Source organism: Tyto alba, unplaced genomic scaffold (assembly GCF_018691265.1).
Source record: "Tyto alba isolate M040663 unplaced genomic scaffold, T.alba_DEE_v4.0 Super-Scaffold_30, whole genome shotgun sequence".
In the NCBI taxonomy this organism is placed as follows: Eukaryota; Metazoa; Chordata; class Aves; order Strigiformes; family Tytonidae; genus Tyto; species Tyto alba.
In genome coordinates this window covers 3,324,516-3,341,720 of record NW_024881305.1, presented here as the reverse complement: position 1 = coordinate 3,341,720, position 17,205 = coordinate 3,324,516, and the positions used below count along the sequence as shown (strand labels likewise).

General features: G+C 41.4%; 1 protein-coding gene across 1 annotated transcript in view; it reads right to left on the bottom strand.

Moving 5' to 3' along the window:
* The window catches only part of NUDT3 (nudix hydrolase 3), a 32,890-nt gene that overhangs the window by 9,099 nt on the left and 6,586 nt on the right, over nucleotides 1-17,205 (bottom strand). Inside the window, exons 2-4 of the mRNA XM_033009566.2 lie at nucleotides 9,348-9,458; nucleotides 1,318-1,362; nucleotides 440-524 (exon numbers count right to left, since the gene is read on the bottom strand). Coding sequence (XP_032865457.2) covers nucleotides 440-524; nucleotides 1,318-1,362; nucleotides 9,348-9,458 — 241 coding nt within the window. The remainder of the gene's footprint in view (nucleotides 1-439; nucleotides 525-1,317; nucleotides 1,363-9,347; nucleotides 9,459-17,205) is intronic.

The window sequence follows — 17,205 nt, the reverse complement described above, 5'->3', positions numbered from 1 at the left end:
GAAAGTCAAGTTACAGGTGCTACAGTGCTATTGACAAACCTCCTGCAGAACAACACGTTCATTTTCATTTGAGAATCCAATTTAAACACAAATATTTCTAAAGACAATGAGGAATAATTAGTCCCACACTCCCCAGACATATTTTCTTCTAGTCTTAGAAAGGACAGCTCTTCGTGCTCTTTGCTTAGTATCTTAAAGTGCAAGAATTAAATACAAAATTGCTGTAGAGGCAGCTGTACAGCTGAATTGACTTCTCTTGGGCCACATGGGTTACAAAAGCACCAATTTGACCAAAATTTTTTTTTCACAAGCAACCAAAGGACACACCACTGCAACTGTTCTTGACCACTCTCACAAGGATTCCAGATCCCAGAGGGATGCTAAGCTGACGCGTTTTGTCTGCACCAAACCAGTTAATGCCAGCAAGCACAGAGTTTACCTATATTGACAGAGTCCTCCCAGTCTTCCAACACTTCTGTGACGATAAGTACGTAAACATATGTCCTGTGTTTCCTGTCCCGATTCTAGAAAGCAAAGGGAACAGAGTAACAACAAAGCTGCCAAGGAAAAAAAATGCAGGTGGGCACATGGCGACTACAAGTTGCAAGCTGCCTCACCATGATGCTGCAGTACCCTATGTGCTGTTTCCCTCACAATATAACTCGTTCTTAGCTATTAAAAAGTGTTGCATTTTAAATGAGAGGTCTGAAAGTATTAACAGTCAAACAGCCAAAAAGTTTAGTGCCTAATCTGGAAAACAGTATTTGGTGGATGGATACGCCTATCAATCAGTTCCTCTGCTGGTAAAACAACACAAAACACATGAAAGATTTTTATCTATTTCACACAACTCTGAAATAGTTAGTGAAAAAACAACTGTAAAAAGACCTGTGTCTGGTACCTGCTGACTATGCGTCCCAGTAGTACTCATCAGGTGTTACCGCACTCCTAATAGGAGCGCACACACTTCACCAGTTGCAGAGGCCAGTTTGGCAATGGGAGACGGCAGGTGCTAAAGAACAAAGGAGAGGCCCTGCTCCCCAGCAGGTGGGTGGCCTTTTCTGGCAGCAAGAAAGGTATGAAGGCACTGAGAATATTCACTGTTACACTGACTTATCACTCATGATTGCAACCGAAGTGGAAATTGCAGATGATCAGCATCACTGAAAAGATCAGCATACATTTTTATTTAAACCGGGAGTTTTAGGCTTTTTTTCAAACAAGTTATCTAGTTAACTTCACAAACTGGGAAGTGATTTTTATTCCAAGACAATTTTTTTGCATTAAAATTTCACAGCCTCCATGTCTGAAACTTACCTCAAAAATTCCCACTAATCTTCCTAACGTCCCTTTCACTCCAGCCTAGGAAAAGTTCAAAGAGAAAAAAAAAAAACATGCTTTAACAACAGGTCAGTACACACTTCCTTCTTTGTTGTGCAGGAGCAGTTCCTTTAGAACAGGAAGCAAATGCTGTAAAACTCTGTCAGTCTGAAAACAACATGGTTACAAGAAAAGCGACTGAAATGTATCATGAGCTCTAACCATGCATCCATTCCCAAGAGTTTTTTTCCTTTTTTTTTTTTTTTTTCCTACATTCAAACAGTTTTGATTTCAATCTGGATGAAACAAAAGAAATTATTTTATGAGCTACTAATTGTATATCAATATGCTCCAAATGACCAGAATCTCCTCTAGAGGTTATCCATACTTAGGCTTTAATAAAATTTGCTTTGGGGTTTAGCAGTTTTACCCCTTTAAAATTATAGTTTAAGAAAATAACTTGAAAGTATGTATAAGACATCCACTTACACCATCAAACCAACACGACAGTAACCAGGTATTTCAGGGATGTTCTGCATACATTTGAAGCAAGCCAATACAAACATAAAATACTTTCAACTTTGTAAAGCGGCCCCCACAACAGGAACAAGACTACTTTTGTTAGAACACAAAATGCAGATGCGCATTGAAAGAAGACTTTTGAATCAAGCACAGACACAAATCAAGAGAAGATCTAAGCAACAGTTTTGTCTTCTATTTGAACGCTACTGAGGATCTACCCGCTTTATCTGATTTGCTGTCACTGTTTATACATCCACTCACTGCTGTGGCTCAGTCACTTTCTCAAAGTGCTGGTTTTCGCCTCTGCTCTCTGGTGTTGCATCATGCATGCATGCAAAATGCCATCCCAATCTTCTGCCCTCAGACCCCTCCTTTTTTCCCAATAATTTACATTCCCTTCTTTTTACGACTGTAAGCGGTTGGAACTCAAATGTTACAGACAAGATGAGATTTTGCACCATGACTTAATTGGTCTGAAACAACACACGCAATCTGGCATACAACCCAGCCACGTTTGGAAGGTGAATTCAGCTGACATCTCTGGCAGCTGGAACACATCCTAAACAGTTCAGGAAAATAGTGCCTCTGCTCTTCCAGACAAGTTAAAGAGATATGATTATGTCATGCCTTTTTTTTTTTTTTTTTTAAAAAAAAGATGTTTGTGTGAGGGCAACTAAATATTTAATGATAAGACAAATTCTCTGTCCTGAGCAGCTGAGATACACCGCTTCCCACTTGTTCAGCTACTAACCAGTTGCTGTACAGTCATGTGTTTTCAGAAGGGAAGAACTTTTATTAATCAAAAGATTTTCCTAGTTAAGCTCCCAGCCTACAAAGTGAACAGACAGATAATCAAGCACAGCCAGACCACACCTCGCTATTTCTTCTAAGCATAGCTGATGGCAGAACTGCCCCAAGAGAAAAGGATTTCTAGCTCCCCCTACTACAAACATTCAGAGAAATCTGTAATCCTTTCTGTAACATGCTCCCTGGCCTCTACTTCTAGGAAGAAGCTTTTCAACTGAATCTTTTATGTTGGTTTTGGATGAAAATTTATTGTCTCATCAGTATTTCTGACATTCTGCTCAGCCCATAGGTGGACCACTGACTATTAACCACAAGGCTATTTCTGGAGTCAAACAGCAATTCCATGAAGGTCAATGGACGCGTGTATGCACACACCAGCATGGCTAGGGGGAGGTAACTGGTTTTGACCTTTGTGGATGGATGGTTTTACTTCATCTGCAAAACTGTTGCTGCTAACCTCGAGTAATCTCTTTTAGAAGAGAACTGGAAGGCATATACTTCAAAATAATTTAATTCAAAGAACTCCTCCAGCAGCCTCAAACACTGGGCTTTTTGGTGTTTTTTTTAGATAAACAACCATGCCAGCAATAACAAAGAAAGGAACACAAGGCTTCCACCTTCACAACATACATACATAAATGTACTAAAAGGCGAAGTGTAATCAAATGTTTCAGATAAATAACTGTCTTAAGCTTCACTCGTTCCTGGAGAAGGCTATTGAATTTCTGTTCTCCTTACCTACCTGCAAAGGCACTGAATCGAGAGCCAAGGATGATGTTGGGATGATTTAGTGACCTCTCAGGCCTGACTAGAAACAAATTTATCTCCAGGCAACTAGCCAGCCTGGAAACTAAACATGAATACTGCACAACCAGCCTCCCAAGCAGTTTATCCCCAGCTCTAAAACTGTGTTTGAAGTAATACAGGCAGGTGAGGAGCCCTTCCTTCTGTTCTGGTTAAACAGAGAGGCGACGGAAATAACACTCTGCCTGCAAGCGAAGATCATCCTTCTCCATTCTGCCTAGTCTTATTCACCCAAAAAGGCACAAAAAGCAATGACAAGATAAACATGTGCTGTAGGAAAACCATGTTGAATTATCATTAGACAGTTCAAAAAATTGGTAAGGTTTTCTTCACATATGAATTTACCACATGTAGTAGTAAATGGTGACATAAACTAATGGTTTGATACAAACAAATACTGGGTTGTTTTTATAAAGCAACCCCTTACCAAAGACAGCAAAGTACATCAATCATTACCTCATGGAGACCAATAGCTCTCTCATCCCATTTTACTGGTATAGTGGATCTAAAGACAACTTACAGGACATCTAACATAGACTCATTGGATTGTTATACACCTATTTTTGATAAAGCATTTCATTCACACACAAACAGGAAAGTCATAATCTCTATACAATCACATACTTCATTTAATGGAACAAAGAAACATGAAAGTGGAGTTCACACAAGTTTCTAACATAAAAGTTGCCCAAGACATCCAAGAAAATAATCTACAGCTGTTATCACTAACAAAGCAAGCCAAGTAACGAGCAACAAAACTGCCAGGCTCCTCTCTGGGCTAGCTCCATACCTCTCGCCTTCCTAGGGATCAACCCCTCAGCACCTTCCCAACTCATCCTCACGGCAGGACAACGAGCATTTTCTTGGAAAGTTAAAAGCATAGTCACAGGCTCATCCAGGATTGAAACTGGATCTAAATCTTAATTTGCACCAGATGACTCAGGAATCTTCTCCTCCACAGTAAATGGATTGAGAATCTTCCGCCCTCATGGGCCACAACAGTAAGTGCCTGGCAGAGGCAGCACAGTTTGGGCCCAAGCTCCCCCTCCAAGCACTAGCACTGCTGCACACAGAGCCCATGCTACAATCCTCAAAACAGACACACATTCTAGGAGGACGCTATTAAATCGATCAACAAGCGGTGGGAAAGCACCAGCAACAACTGCTCCATCTGCAGGTGTGAAAATAAAGCAAATCCCCAGGAAGAGGCACACTCAGGTATAAAAGAGGGTAGACAGGCCTTGCAAAATGAGCTGCTTTTTCACTACTCTGCAGATACAATGTCCAAGGTAGTCCTCACCAGAGGAAAAGACAGATCTGGCAAGAGTGCATCAATGTCACAGCAACAGCCAGCCACCCCAAAACAACACACGACTTCAAACCCCGCTGCTGCACGCCCCGAGGGGTGGGCTGAGCGTTCAGGACCAGGAACAAAAATCTGGAGGAAATGAAGCTTTACTAGTTCTGCTGCTCATGGAACAACTTGTTTTAATAAAGAAAAATTACTGAAGACATCCAAGAACAGCAGGTTCAGGTTTCAAAGCTGAAAATAAGTTCGGGTCAGATGCAAAAAGCAGCCTGCAGCAACACCATCTGTTCCTAGGGACAGCTTTTATTTCCTTCCATCTGAGCTAAGGAAAATGTGGGTTGGAATTTCAGCTATTTTACTTTGCTCTATTAGGCTCAAAGCCTGCATCTACTACAGATTACTGCTGGGCAAGAGGACTGTGGTAAAACACCCAAATCTTTGCTCTAATACTTGCAGTGAAGGTAGTAAATCACACCCATAAAGACTGCTAGCTTAGACAAGTTCTAAAGACGCCAATTACAGACCTGCTAGGCAAATTTTCTTGCTGTCTCTACTGTGTCTCAAAGAGGGTTATACTTATTCATCTAATTCTTTACTGCATTACAACCAATACATGCTTTTACATTAGTGAAAAAGAAATTAAATACCATGACAGAGTGAAAAACTTTTTAAGACATTGCACTCATTTTTATGACGTTTGAGTACCCAGAGTAACAGACAGCAGTGAACTTGGTTCACTATTTGCACTGAATATTACTAAATCTAGGAAGAGTTCAACACCATTATCTCAGTCATTCATCCATGGTCCTTGCAATATTTAAAAAAAAAAAAATTAAAAAAAAAAAAAAAGTCTTCCTATTTTAGTGCTGAAAGACATCAATATTCATATCCTAAGCCACTAACAAAATACATGAAACAGGAAAGATTATTTATAAAGCATGTTTAAGAGAGGAAAAGAAAAAATAAAAAGAGGTCTAGCAACTAGATCAAAGTACTATCACGATGGACTATTTTTGATATTGGCATCAATCGCCTGTTTGATCACAGATCAAGCACAACTTATGTGGCTTTTGATTCCCATGAAGAAAGCACGACTAACACTCCCATAATTTTATAGAACTTGACATTTACTAAGTATTTAAAGGTCAGGATGTGAAAGATGCTGTAAGTGCAAAATGAAATGCCTTTGGGTTTAACAGATGAGTGTGGAGGCTTTTTTCAAAGCCACTCTATAATAAGTTTAATTTAAGGCATCTATTTCTACAACATGTTCTTCACCAGTTGCTCACACCCATAAAAAAACCCTTATTCCTAACATAAAATTAGTTTTGGGAAGAGAATGCAACAGCAAAAAAAATTCAAGAATGAGAAGCAAAAAATACACTAGATTGGCGCTAATGACTGTTTTAAAAGGGCACATCACTTTCTAGAAGGTGAACCTTAGAACATACCTAGAATTTACAGCCATGTTAAGACTGACTACATCATCTTTCAACAATCTGGCAGAAATAAGTGGGTTTATTTGAAAAGGCTGCTCTCATTCAGCGCTAGCGTGCTTGTCTCTGCTACTTTGCTTAAAAACAATGCCCAAGAACTCAAGTCACTTTGAATTTTATGCAGACAACAGCAAGCATGACAAGTGTTGGTACCTGTCTACTTTAATACTTCTGCTGGTACAGATTAATATAGATAAGGACTATCTCAAACTAGGACAAGGACTTCTAACTCAAACTGGGGCAGAGGGATCACAGGTTTCACTCAGAATCAACATTTCATTTTTGAAACAGTCTTCTAAGATTTTGAAAATCAGAAAGAGGGAAAAGTCAAATTTCTTTATATGACAATCATTCCAGCAATCACATGGATAAACTCAAACAAATACATGGTGAAATTAAAACAGCAAACACAGATGTGAAAAATCTTAGTTTAGAGAAGCATACTTTAAAAAGCAAATGCATACCATGCAAAAAAGAATGAATTGAGAAAAACCAGCCTATTGTCATCTTCAAAGACCACAAGCAACTGAAAGGGTAATGAGTCCTTCCAGCTCTTCCAACTGTCTCTTATTATAACAGAAAAGGCATAACAAAGTCAGTGAAAGAACGTCCACAGATTTCTTCCATAATTTTGACCAGCATGCAAACCACCTTCTTTTAGGATAAAAATTACTTTGTGTTCATCGACATGGAGGAAACTGGATTTTCCCTCTCCCAACACAAGCAGCAGACTCTACCTGCTCAGCTAACCTCTTGGGTCCTTGCGAGTGACAGCCATGCCTGTCCCAGACGAGGGGCAAAGACATCAAACCTACTCAGAAATCGGCATCAGCTACAACCTACCCGAAAAAGCCTAGACTCACATGAAAGGATGAACAAAGATTACCAGCTAGCATGCGCACCAGCTGCGCAGCAAGCAGCCTCCTAAAATACCTCCCCCACCAAATCAACAGCACAACCTGGGAAACTGGGTGCACAAAAGTCCATTACGGCGTTACAGCTGCAATATAACAAATATTCCCCTCCCGCACACGCATTCCCCAGCAACATTTTACAGTAAACAGCTCGCTGAGTTTAAGACGGCTGATGTACATCATAATTTTGCGTGCGGATTGTAAGCAGCGCATTGGAACACAAACCTCTTTGAGAAGTGCCCTACACACCTAAAAGCTCGCCTGTGTTTTCCACCCGTGTCAGCTAGCCTCATCATTAGCTGCAGAAGCGCTCAAGTAATTTTATACACGACAGGCTGCTCTTCTGCAGATAGCTTCCAGGAAGGCCTTTATCGTAACAGCATCTGATAGCTCCATTTCAGATTCCCACCCTGCATTCGCATCACAGGCTACTAGGTGTTGTGGAAGTTAGCCGTTGGGGTAACCCTGCCGCTTTTGGAGCTCTGGATGTTTACTGTTTGTCGAGTGGCATTCAAGCAGATAGGTGCTTCTCTGGGAATGACTCAACCCTGCCAGGCTGCCACAGTTTGAATTACATTCTCATTCGGCACAGGTCCACGTGAGCGAGGGAGCACCAGCTGAGCGAGAGGGGATTATCTCAGCCAGCCCAAACCAGTTTCTTGACTGCAGACTGAGCCCATGCCAAGGCTCCCTTTCAGCCACCGAGCTGTCATGGAAAGAGAGCGACTCTTCCAAGGCGCTGCACTGCCCGAGGAGGGGAGGGTTGATACAGATTTATTTTAAGGATTTGAAAGGCGAAGCCATGCATCCCCTGAATGAACCCTTGACTTCTGTATCAAATAACTTAATTATTAATAACGATTGGGCTGTAAAGCAGGAGTCTCCAGCTAAAAATACGTCTATTGTTCTGGTTAAACTCACTTTGGCTTATAATGGGTTTGAAAGATCACCAAGTTAATAAAAAAGCTGGAGCTGTATTACAAGCTGGAAACAAAATTTCCAAGCAGCAATCCCCAGTACTAGAGGGACCCTAAGGACACTTAAAAAAATAAACCTTGAGTGTGTAATCTTTCTCATAAACTGCTAGATTATAAAAACATCCAAAGAAAAACACAAAACTCGGGAACTGCCACATTAAATTAGTCCAAAGGCCCAAACATTCAGCATTTTGTTAGACATCAGCACGTGCTTCCCCAAATACTTTTGAGAAAAACCTTCACATACCAAGCAATTAAATAAAGCAACTACTAGAGAAGCTTCCTCCCAAGTCCAATCAATTAGCTCTTGATTTCTGTTCTGCAGCACAAAGATTTATAACACTCCTAAAAGCATTTTTAATCCTGCCCTATGTATCTGTGAGCCTACTTGGTCATCCATATATAATATTTTAATTGTTTCTGAATCTAAGCACCTCTCCAATGTGATAATATTCAGAAGCAAATTCTAAAGACATGTTTTACATACAATGTAGTCAACTGCCATTTGCTGTCTTTGAATTCCTTAGGAAGAATAAAATGGTTCTTCCAGCTTTAAGAGAAAAATATGCCTTCTCCATACAGATCACCAATCTGTTTCATCTGCTGTTTGATCTCCTTTCTGAAATAGCTTCAAGTTAAAAAAAATAAAACAAACCACAACACAACAAAACCATGACCACATTAGGAATTGTTGTTTGTAACTCATATAATCAATTCTCTTATTCACATAAAACTGAAAATACTACTACACCAAAACATATTGAGGTCCCCATATTTGGAGTGTCTTTAGTGGCTCGTAAGGCCTTTATTTCTACCTTCTAGCTGAGGATTAGCTCCACAAAAGCACAGCTGTTTTATGAAGTTCTCTTAAGAAACTCTTCTTCATATAGAAAAAACAGAAATGAGAATATCATCGTATGTATTGAAATTACTATAGGTTAATTTTACCTATTTTCAATTAAAGGTATTAGGCGAGGAAAAGTTCATTCTGACTGAGAGCCTTAATTACATTCCTATGCTATCTTTATTTAGGACTCTGGTTTCCCTCCCACGTACATCACCAGGGATATCACCAGTGACCATATATTCCTCTTCACCTTAAGGAAAACAAGCAAGAGCAACGAAAACAAATTCACAAAGCCTTGGCTAGCAATCAGCAGTGAAGCTCCAGGAGCTCCCATTCTTCACAAGCACTCACCTCTTCACAGACTTCTCGCACAGCGGCCACGTTGGGCTCCTCCTCAGGCTCCATGCCACCCCCAGGGACAATCCATCGATCAGGATGACGACTACTGCTAACCAGCAGCACCTGCGGAGAGTAGAGCACAGCTGATGTATAAACTCAAGGCAACACTCCTTTTCAGAGCCCAGCTGAAGAGAAGTTGTCTCTGCGTCTCTGGCATCTCCAAATGCGACCAATCCAATAGGGGTCCTTGAAAATACTCCACTTTTTCCAAGATGATTTCCTTAGCCCTTTCAGGCAGCTGTGCAAACTACAGTATCAGTGACACCAAGGCTCTCCAACACTCCGAATTATTTCAGCCATTACCTTCTCACAGCTTTGACGCATGGTAGAATAAATTATGCCTCTGCAAATCAAACCAACAATTTGTATTTAATACAGCATCGCAATACTTACAGTGTAAGAGTCCACTGCTGTACTCAAAGTCACTACGTAGTCTTGACAGCTTGGGATACACATCATGCAACAACGTAAAATGGCACAGAAGCTGCTTGGCACCTTCACTCTTTGCAGAAGTAGCTTGATTTAACTTTATTGGTACCTTTGGCCTCGTCTGCCTCTGCAGTTACACTAATGACATACCCAAGCCAGGTAACTGCCCACTAAAATATTTATGTGCAGTTGTTTTAACAGAGATTTTCAACTTCCCTGCTTGCCTATTATTTTGCAGCAGAGAGCGAAGAGTTCAGAGCTAGAGCCAGCACTTGATTACTTTTGTTTTAGATGAAGTTGTTCAATGAGATATAAGCAAAATATAAGCCTACGTTTAACCACTTCAAAAGCCCTGGGAAAAGGCTGCATAGAAGGACAGACTTTGAATCAGGAAAATAGTGCAACCATTTTCACAGGAGTAGTTTTCCATAAGCATGCTCTGTGGCAGTTTTTCTTGAAACACATTTTATTCCAGTATAATTCTGCTCTGTACAATTTCAGTTTTTGTTCTGTTGTCTTCCAGAAACAAAAAACTAAACAATCTCAACTGGCTAAATTTTTTCCCAAAGAATATTGAGATACTGTGCTTATTAAATCTATTTGCAATACATCCATGAGCAGAGATGGAAACCAAAAACAAAACTAATAATGTTTTTCAGATCTCTAAGTAAAGCTTGTTCATTAGAGACATCATGCTATACTTCATCATTTCACTGGCACAAAGCTTAGAGCCAAAGCGACTTGCTCCAGAAACTTTCCAACATACCAGTCTAATTAGGTTACGGGCCAGCTCTAACAGTTTCAATCAGACATTCCGAAGTTAAACTGTGCGAGACACTAAAATCCCAGGCTTTACTGTGTAAATGCTGATTTATCAGTAGGATATGAAAAGATTGCACTAATTATCCAGAGGAAACCTGCCTACAGAATTCAAAATTAAACTTCTGAAACAAAAACAAATGCTTAAGATTTCCAGGGTTTCACAGTTGTTTTATTATTTGAAAATTCTCATCTGCCAACTGACCACCCTGCAAAGTGATTTTTCATGTTCTATGGCTGCCCAGACCATACCAGCTCAGCACAGGGAAAAGAGGGGGGGGGCAACAGACTAGAACACGCCGGGGTGAGGAGACAAGGGTCAGTTGTGGGGGTCCAAAACACAGCTCAAACCAGGAGTAGCAAAGCTTAAGGCAGAAACTGAAGAGAGGTCACAACAAATGTTCTGGCAACTGCTGGTCTAACCTTTCCTAAGTCTGGAACTAAACTTGGTGTTCTCAAGTGTCAGCACTGCTCTAATCAGCAATTTTCTGTTGATCCCACCAATACTAATGTCTCAAAGCCCTTCCTGCTTCAGTCAGGACATCCACACCTCAATCCTGCAATGCATGAAGCATCACTTATCAAACAACCCCATTTAAATCCCTGAGCACTCCCCCGTCTGTCTACTGAATTAAGGCAAATGCACACTAAAAACAAATTAAGCGGAATGAGCTACCTTAATTCTGCAGTTTCCTAATGGAGATGGTTACTACCTGACCCATCTTCTGGCTTAGGCTGCAATGGAACAGCATTTGCTTCATAGTGACATCCCATGGTGTTTGGCCTTCTTCAAGAAGAAGACAGAACTCCTTCCCCCCAAACATCCGATCCATATAAAACGCGATCAGTAAGCCATGCCTAAATAGGGAATATAAACTTCCTTCATCCTCAGAGCCTTCAAGGCTCAGGACAGCAGCCAGGTACCGCAGCGGGACAGCAAGGCCGTCACCAGCAGCCACCTCTGGTTTGCCAATTTTTGGCCACTGCAGGCTCAGCACACAACGCACGCCGCTGGCCTGTGCCAACTTATCACGGTACCTTTTCCTATTACGTTACAGGACTTTTACTGACTCATTACTGCTATTGTACACAGAAGAGCTTGGACTGCAATTCCTAACCTCAGGTCAGCAGGTGATTCTGAGGACAAATTTAAAAGAAAAGTAACAGACATTTTAAGTACGTTTTCTTCCTAGATAAGGAAGCATCATCTTTGTCATTTCCAATTTCAATTTGGACTTCCTGCTCAAATTAAAAAAAAAAAAAAAAAAAAAGGCAAAAAAAGCTGCAGAAACAGATCTTTGAAACTCAGCACATCACACTTCATGCCACTGAACTCCTGCTACCATCCACTTGTGAGAAAAAGTATCTGCTAAGAAAATCCCTGTACAAAGGCTTGTACAGGAAAGCCTGCTGGACCACTCAGACTAAGACAATGCTTTAGCAACACACTAGTAGGAACTTTTAGGTGTAAACAAGTTTTAGGCAAAGTAAATTAACTTCAGCTGCTCTGGCAGTTGAGCATTTTCTGAATAGAATTAACATGAACAACCCTCGCTGGGAAGGAAAAACCTGTCATTCTCACACTTTTATGTAATCAGACTATTTCCTGTTTAATAAAAAGGAAATCCCATCAAGAGCGAGCAGGAAACATGCCCTACAAGGTCATTATTTTAAAACAACTTTAAACAGGATATTGCTACCAATGAGCTCTCCCAAGACAAAGGGGCCTAGTTCAAAATGAGGGTGAGACAGTGCTGTGTTTTAAAAAACCCACACATTTTAAAAAGTCCTGTGTCCCAATACATGCAACACTTTCAAACGGATCAAGTAAAAAGGTCATTATAATCTAAATCATAGAATGGTTTGGGTTGGAAGGGACCTTTAAAAGTCATCTAGTCCAAGCCCCCTGCCATGAGCAGGGACACCTTCAGAGAGATCAGGTTGCTCAGAGCCCCGTCCAACCTGACCGTGAATGTCTCCAGTGATGGGGCATCCACCACCTCTCTGGGCGACACGTTCCAGTGTTTCACCACCCTCATCATAAAAAATTTCTTCCTTAGATCTAGTCTGAATCTATCCTCTTTCAGTTTAAAACCATTACCCCTTGTCCGATCGCTACAGGCCTTGCTAAAAAGTTTTCTCCATATTTCTTATAAGCCCCCTTTAAGTATTGAAAGGTAGCTATAAGGTGTCCCTAAAGCCTACTCTTCTCCAGGCTGAACAACCCCAACTCCCTCAGCCTGTCCTCACAGGGGAGGTGTTCCAACCCGCTGATCATTTTTGTGGCCCCCTCTGGACCCACTCGAGCAGGTCTATGTCTCTCCTGTGCTGTGGACCCCCAAGCTGGACGCAGTACTGCAGATGGGGTCTCACCAGAGACTCACCTCCCTCGACCTGCTGGCCACACTTCTTTTGATGCAGCCCACGATACAGTTGGCTTTCTGGGCTGCACACCTTATCAGCCACCAGCACCCGCAAGTCCTTCTCGGCAGGGCTGCTCTCAATCCCTCCATCCCCCAGCCTGTACTGATACCAGGGGTTGCCCTGACCCATGTGCATGGGTCCACTTGTCAAGCTCACCCAGGTCCCTCTGGATGGCATCCCATCTCTCAGGTGTGCCAACCACATCACTCAGCTTGGTGACATCTGCAAACCTGATGAGGACGCACTCAATCCCACTATGTTCGTTGATGAAGATATTAAACAGTAGTGGTCCCAATACAGACCCCTGAGGGGCACCACTTGTCACCCATCTCCAGCTGGACACTGAGGCACTGACCACTACCCTCTGGATGTGACCCTCCAACCAGTTCTTCATCCACCAAACAGTCCACCCATCAAATTCATCTCTCTCCAATTTAGAGAGAAAGATGTTGTGGGGGGCCATGTCAGAGGCCTTACAGAAGTCCCGATAGATGACATCTGTGGCTCTTCCCTTGTCCACTGATGAAGTCACTCAATCATGGAAGGCCACTAGGCTGGTCAGGCAGGACTTGCCCTTGGTGAAGCCATTCTGCCTGTCTTGAATCACCTCCCTGACCTCCACGTGCCCCAGCGTAGCTTCTAGGAGGATCTGTTCCATGACATTCCCAGGCACCGAGGCGAGGCTGACAGCTTGGTAGTTTCCAGGGTCCTCCTTTCTATCATTTTTAAAAATGGGCGCAATTTTTCCCTTTTTCAAGTCACCAGGGACTTCACCTGAGTGCCGTGACTTCTCAAATATCCTGGAGAGTGTCTTGACAACTACATCAGCCAGTTCCCTCAGGACTCTGGGATGCATCTTGTCAGGTCCCTCAGGCTTATATATATTTAGGTTCCTCGGGTGGTCACGAACCTGATCTTCTCACAAGGCATATTTTCACAAGGCAACATCATTCAAATATTTTACAAACTGGCCCAAAGCCAGTAAAATGAGATCTGCTGGAAAACAAGCTCCCTCTGAAAACCATCAGTATTTCAGTGGAACAGCCCGAATGTTGTTTCCAAGATAAGAAATGCATTCCCTTCCAGAAACCTTTTCCCCCCAGTATCTGGATGAGTGAACATAAATACCTGGGAAAGCAAAGACACCAGCTAAGCAGGTTGCAGAGGAGAGATGTAACAGTTTGTATTTCTACTACAAGGTCAGAATTATTTTCTAAGTTTCAGAACAAGCATATGATATAGCATAAAGTTAACTTATACCAAAAAGCCAAGACAGAGAATGGCAACTATACATTAAGTTTACAACATAGTATGACAAAAAAAAATGTTATTCAATTGCCCAATTAGACTGAACATTTTCCTATACAACTGATTTTTACAAAATAAAGAGTATGTTTTTTTAAAGGACCACCTCACATGTCCCCGATACCTGAATTTTTTCTCATTAACTTATTTATTGCATAAAAACATTTATTTGAGCATATCCTAAAGAAGGTATTTTAATTAAAAGTCAGCAAAATATACCTAAAGTTACTTATTTTATTTTTTTACGTCAGGTCAAACCACAAAGGAAGGCAGACATTTCCATTTTGTTCTTGCCAGGCAACTGTGCTTAAGATGGCTACTGAGACTCTTGGTCTATAAGGGATTTTGGGGGCAGATTTTGGAGCCAAGTCTCACAGTCTTTTTGAAAAAGCATTTGCAGGTATCACATCACATGGCCAAGTTCTGTTTTCCAGGATTTGAAAGGCAATTATGTCATTTCAAAGCAGGGAAATGAGCAACACAAGCCTCTTTGGCAATGCACAAGGCAGCCCTGAAGTAGCTCCCACACACAATCAACGAAATAAGAGAAAGGTTAGAAAAATAAGCAAAGTTTGAAGTCTACAGCAGGGGCTCCTAAACAGTGCTAGCTTGTAGCCCTCTTGGTAAGCAACCTTCAAAGCAGCATGCAAACAAAAAATCCAAACAAATCTAGAGCGGCCTACCAACTTTCCCCTGGAGGAGACAGGAAACACGCCAAGACATCTAAGGCTGCCTGGACCGCCAGATGTGAAGTTTGGAGTTCCATGGGAAAAGGGGAAAAGCATTTGTCACCGGGATAAATCTGGGAGTTCTTGATACACAATGCTGACCTTAAAACAACCTAATTACATACCAATCTGTTGTATTCACATCAGGGTTTTTTTTTTTACTTTTTTTCCCCCCAGAAATAATGGCGCTCTGCAAAACAAAAAGTAAGCAACCAAAATAAGGCAGAGAATTAATTCCCAGTTATCAGAAAGGAGATCGAGGGATCCCCAGGTTCCTTCATGCTATGGTGGATTTAAAACACCACCACCACCCATAAATAAAACAAGAGCAGCTACGCTGTAAGGAACATGATTCCTAGAAAGAAGGTCCATAGAAGCATTACAGCAAAGATGAAAAGGGTTACAGCGTTGTTATAAGCTGAGCTACAACATTATTAGAAAAGGAGTTGTGAACCTTCCAGACTTCCAGGAAATGACAGTCCTACCCACACATGTCAGCCTAAGGACAATCAAGCTGGCAGACTTAAGAAACAGCAGACAAGATGTTAAATACATAGGTTTTGGCCCAGCCAGCATTCTGCTGCCAGAAGACAATCTATAGCTACTGGCTACTGAAAGGACCTCTGTGCTTTCTGTCATGCTTTCTAGCAACATTAAGCCCCAAAATCATGTATTTTGCATAGCGACTAAAGCATAAACCTCCCAACATTTAAACTCATTTCACACTTCAGCATTATTTATCAGAACACGGACTGCAAGAAAATAACATGTCTCATAACATGCTGTAGTGAGACTGGTGGAGAAGATGGCTGACTTCAGTGATTTTCGCTTGTACAATCTGTCTTTGTTTGAAAGTTTCAATTTAATAAGAGTCTCTGTATTCAGGAGTTTGGAGTTCAGCTGTGCTAGCGACTCTCCGATTTGCCCTATGACCAGGCAGGATATTGTAACCGGTGCAGCTCTGTGTCCAGCATAATAAAGACCTTTTATGCTTTACTCAAAGTTAACAAACGTTCTCACAATCCCAATATATTATTGTTACTGTACTTAATGCTTTTATATCTGACAAAACTGGGATCTTGATTCGACCACATCAGACTACCTTTAAACATTAAGAACAGCATACGCTGACAAATGGAGTTCAAGAGGAGCAGGAGGGGAAAAGAGACACTGTAGTTAGCAAAGCCATGCAAAAATTAATCTAATTTAACCAGCAGAAACACCGCCTCAATTATACTAAAACAAAACACACATTTTTCCAAACTACTACTGCAGAATGGTCTAAACACGCACTCCAAGGCTTACACGAGGGCTTCTCCCACCCTCTTACTATTCAGGGCACGTTACAAAGTTCGCACATAGTAGTAACAAGTACAGCCTGTGGTCAGCACGGCTACAGCCGGCTCTAAACATGACAGTGGCTTTAGCCAAGACAAGAATACACACAACCTCAAGAGCAAGCCACAGAAAAAGTCTGTCCTGACCATAACAGCATGTCCTTGCAGGAGCATTACTGTTCCTCAACAGTATACATTTCCTTAGACAAGTGTTATTTTCACACACACACCCGCACCTTGCTCCATGGCATGATGTGATTTAAGCTACAACGTGGTACCTAGAAACTGGAGGCAGGAAATTAACGGCAGAAAGCTAGAAAGATGAAAGTATTCACACTACAGAACTTGACAAAAGTAAAGCACAAGTCTTGAAAAAGGAGTGAGAGGTGAACTGGAAGAAGTTCAAGTAATTTCAAGCATTTGGATCACACCTACAGTACTATAACCATAGAGGAAAAAAAATCAAGAAAATCCTGTTAGTTTTTAGGCTACTTCTTAGAATAACAGTAATAAACCATCACGTACTGCACTGCTACTCTGGCTTCAAAATACCAAGGGTCATATTACTGTTACTACAGTTTTCTTGTGACTTTAGAGTGACTGCTTACTCTTACCAAAAAAACACCACAATCAGGTGTCCTCTCCATCAAAATTATGTTTTAGATAACCACAAAAATTATCTGCAACATGCCTTTCACAGGAGGGACAGGACAAACAGCTGAAATGCCAGAACCAGCAGCCACTTGTTTCAGAAGCAAAGGGCTGATA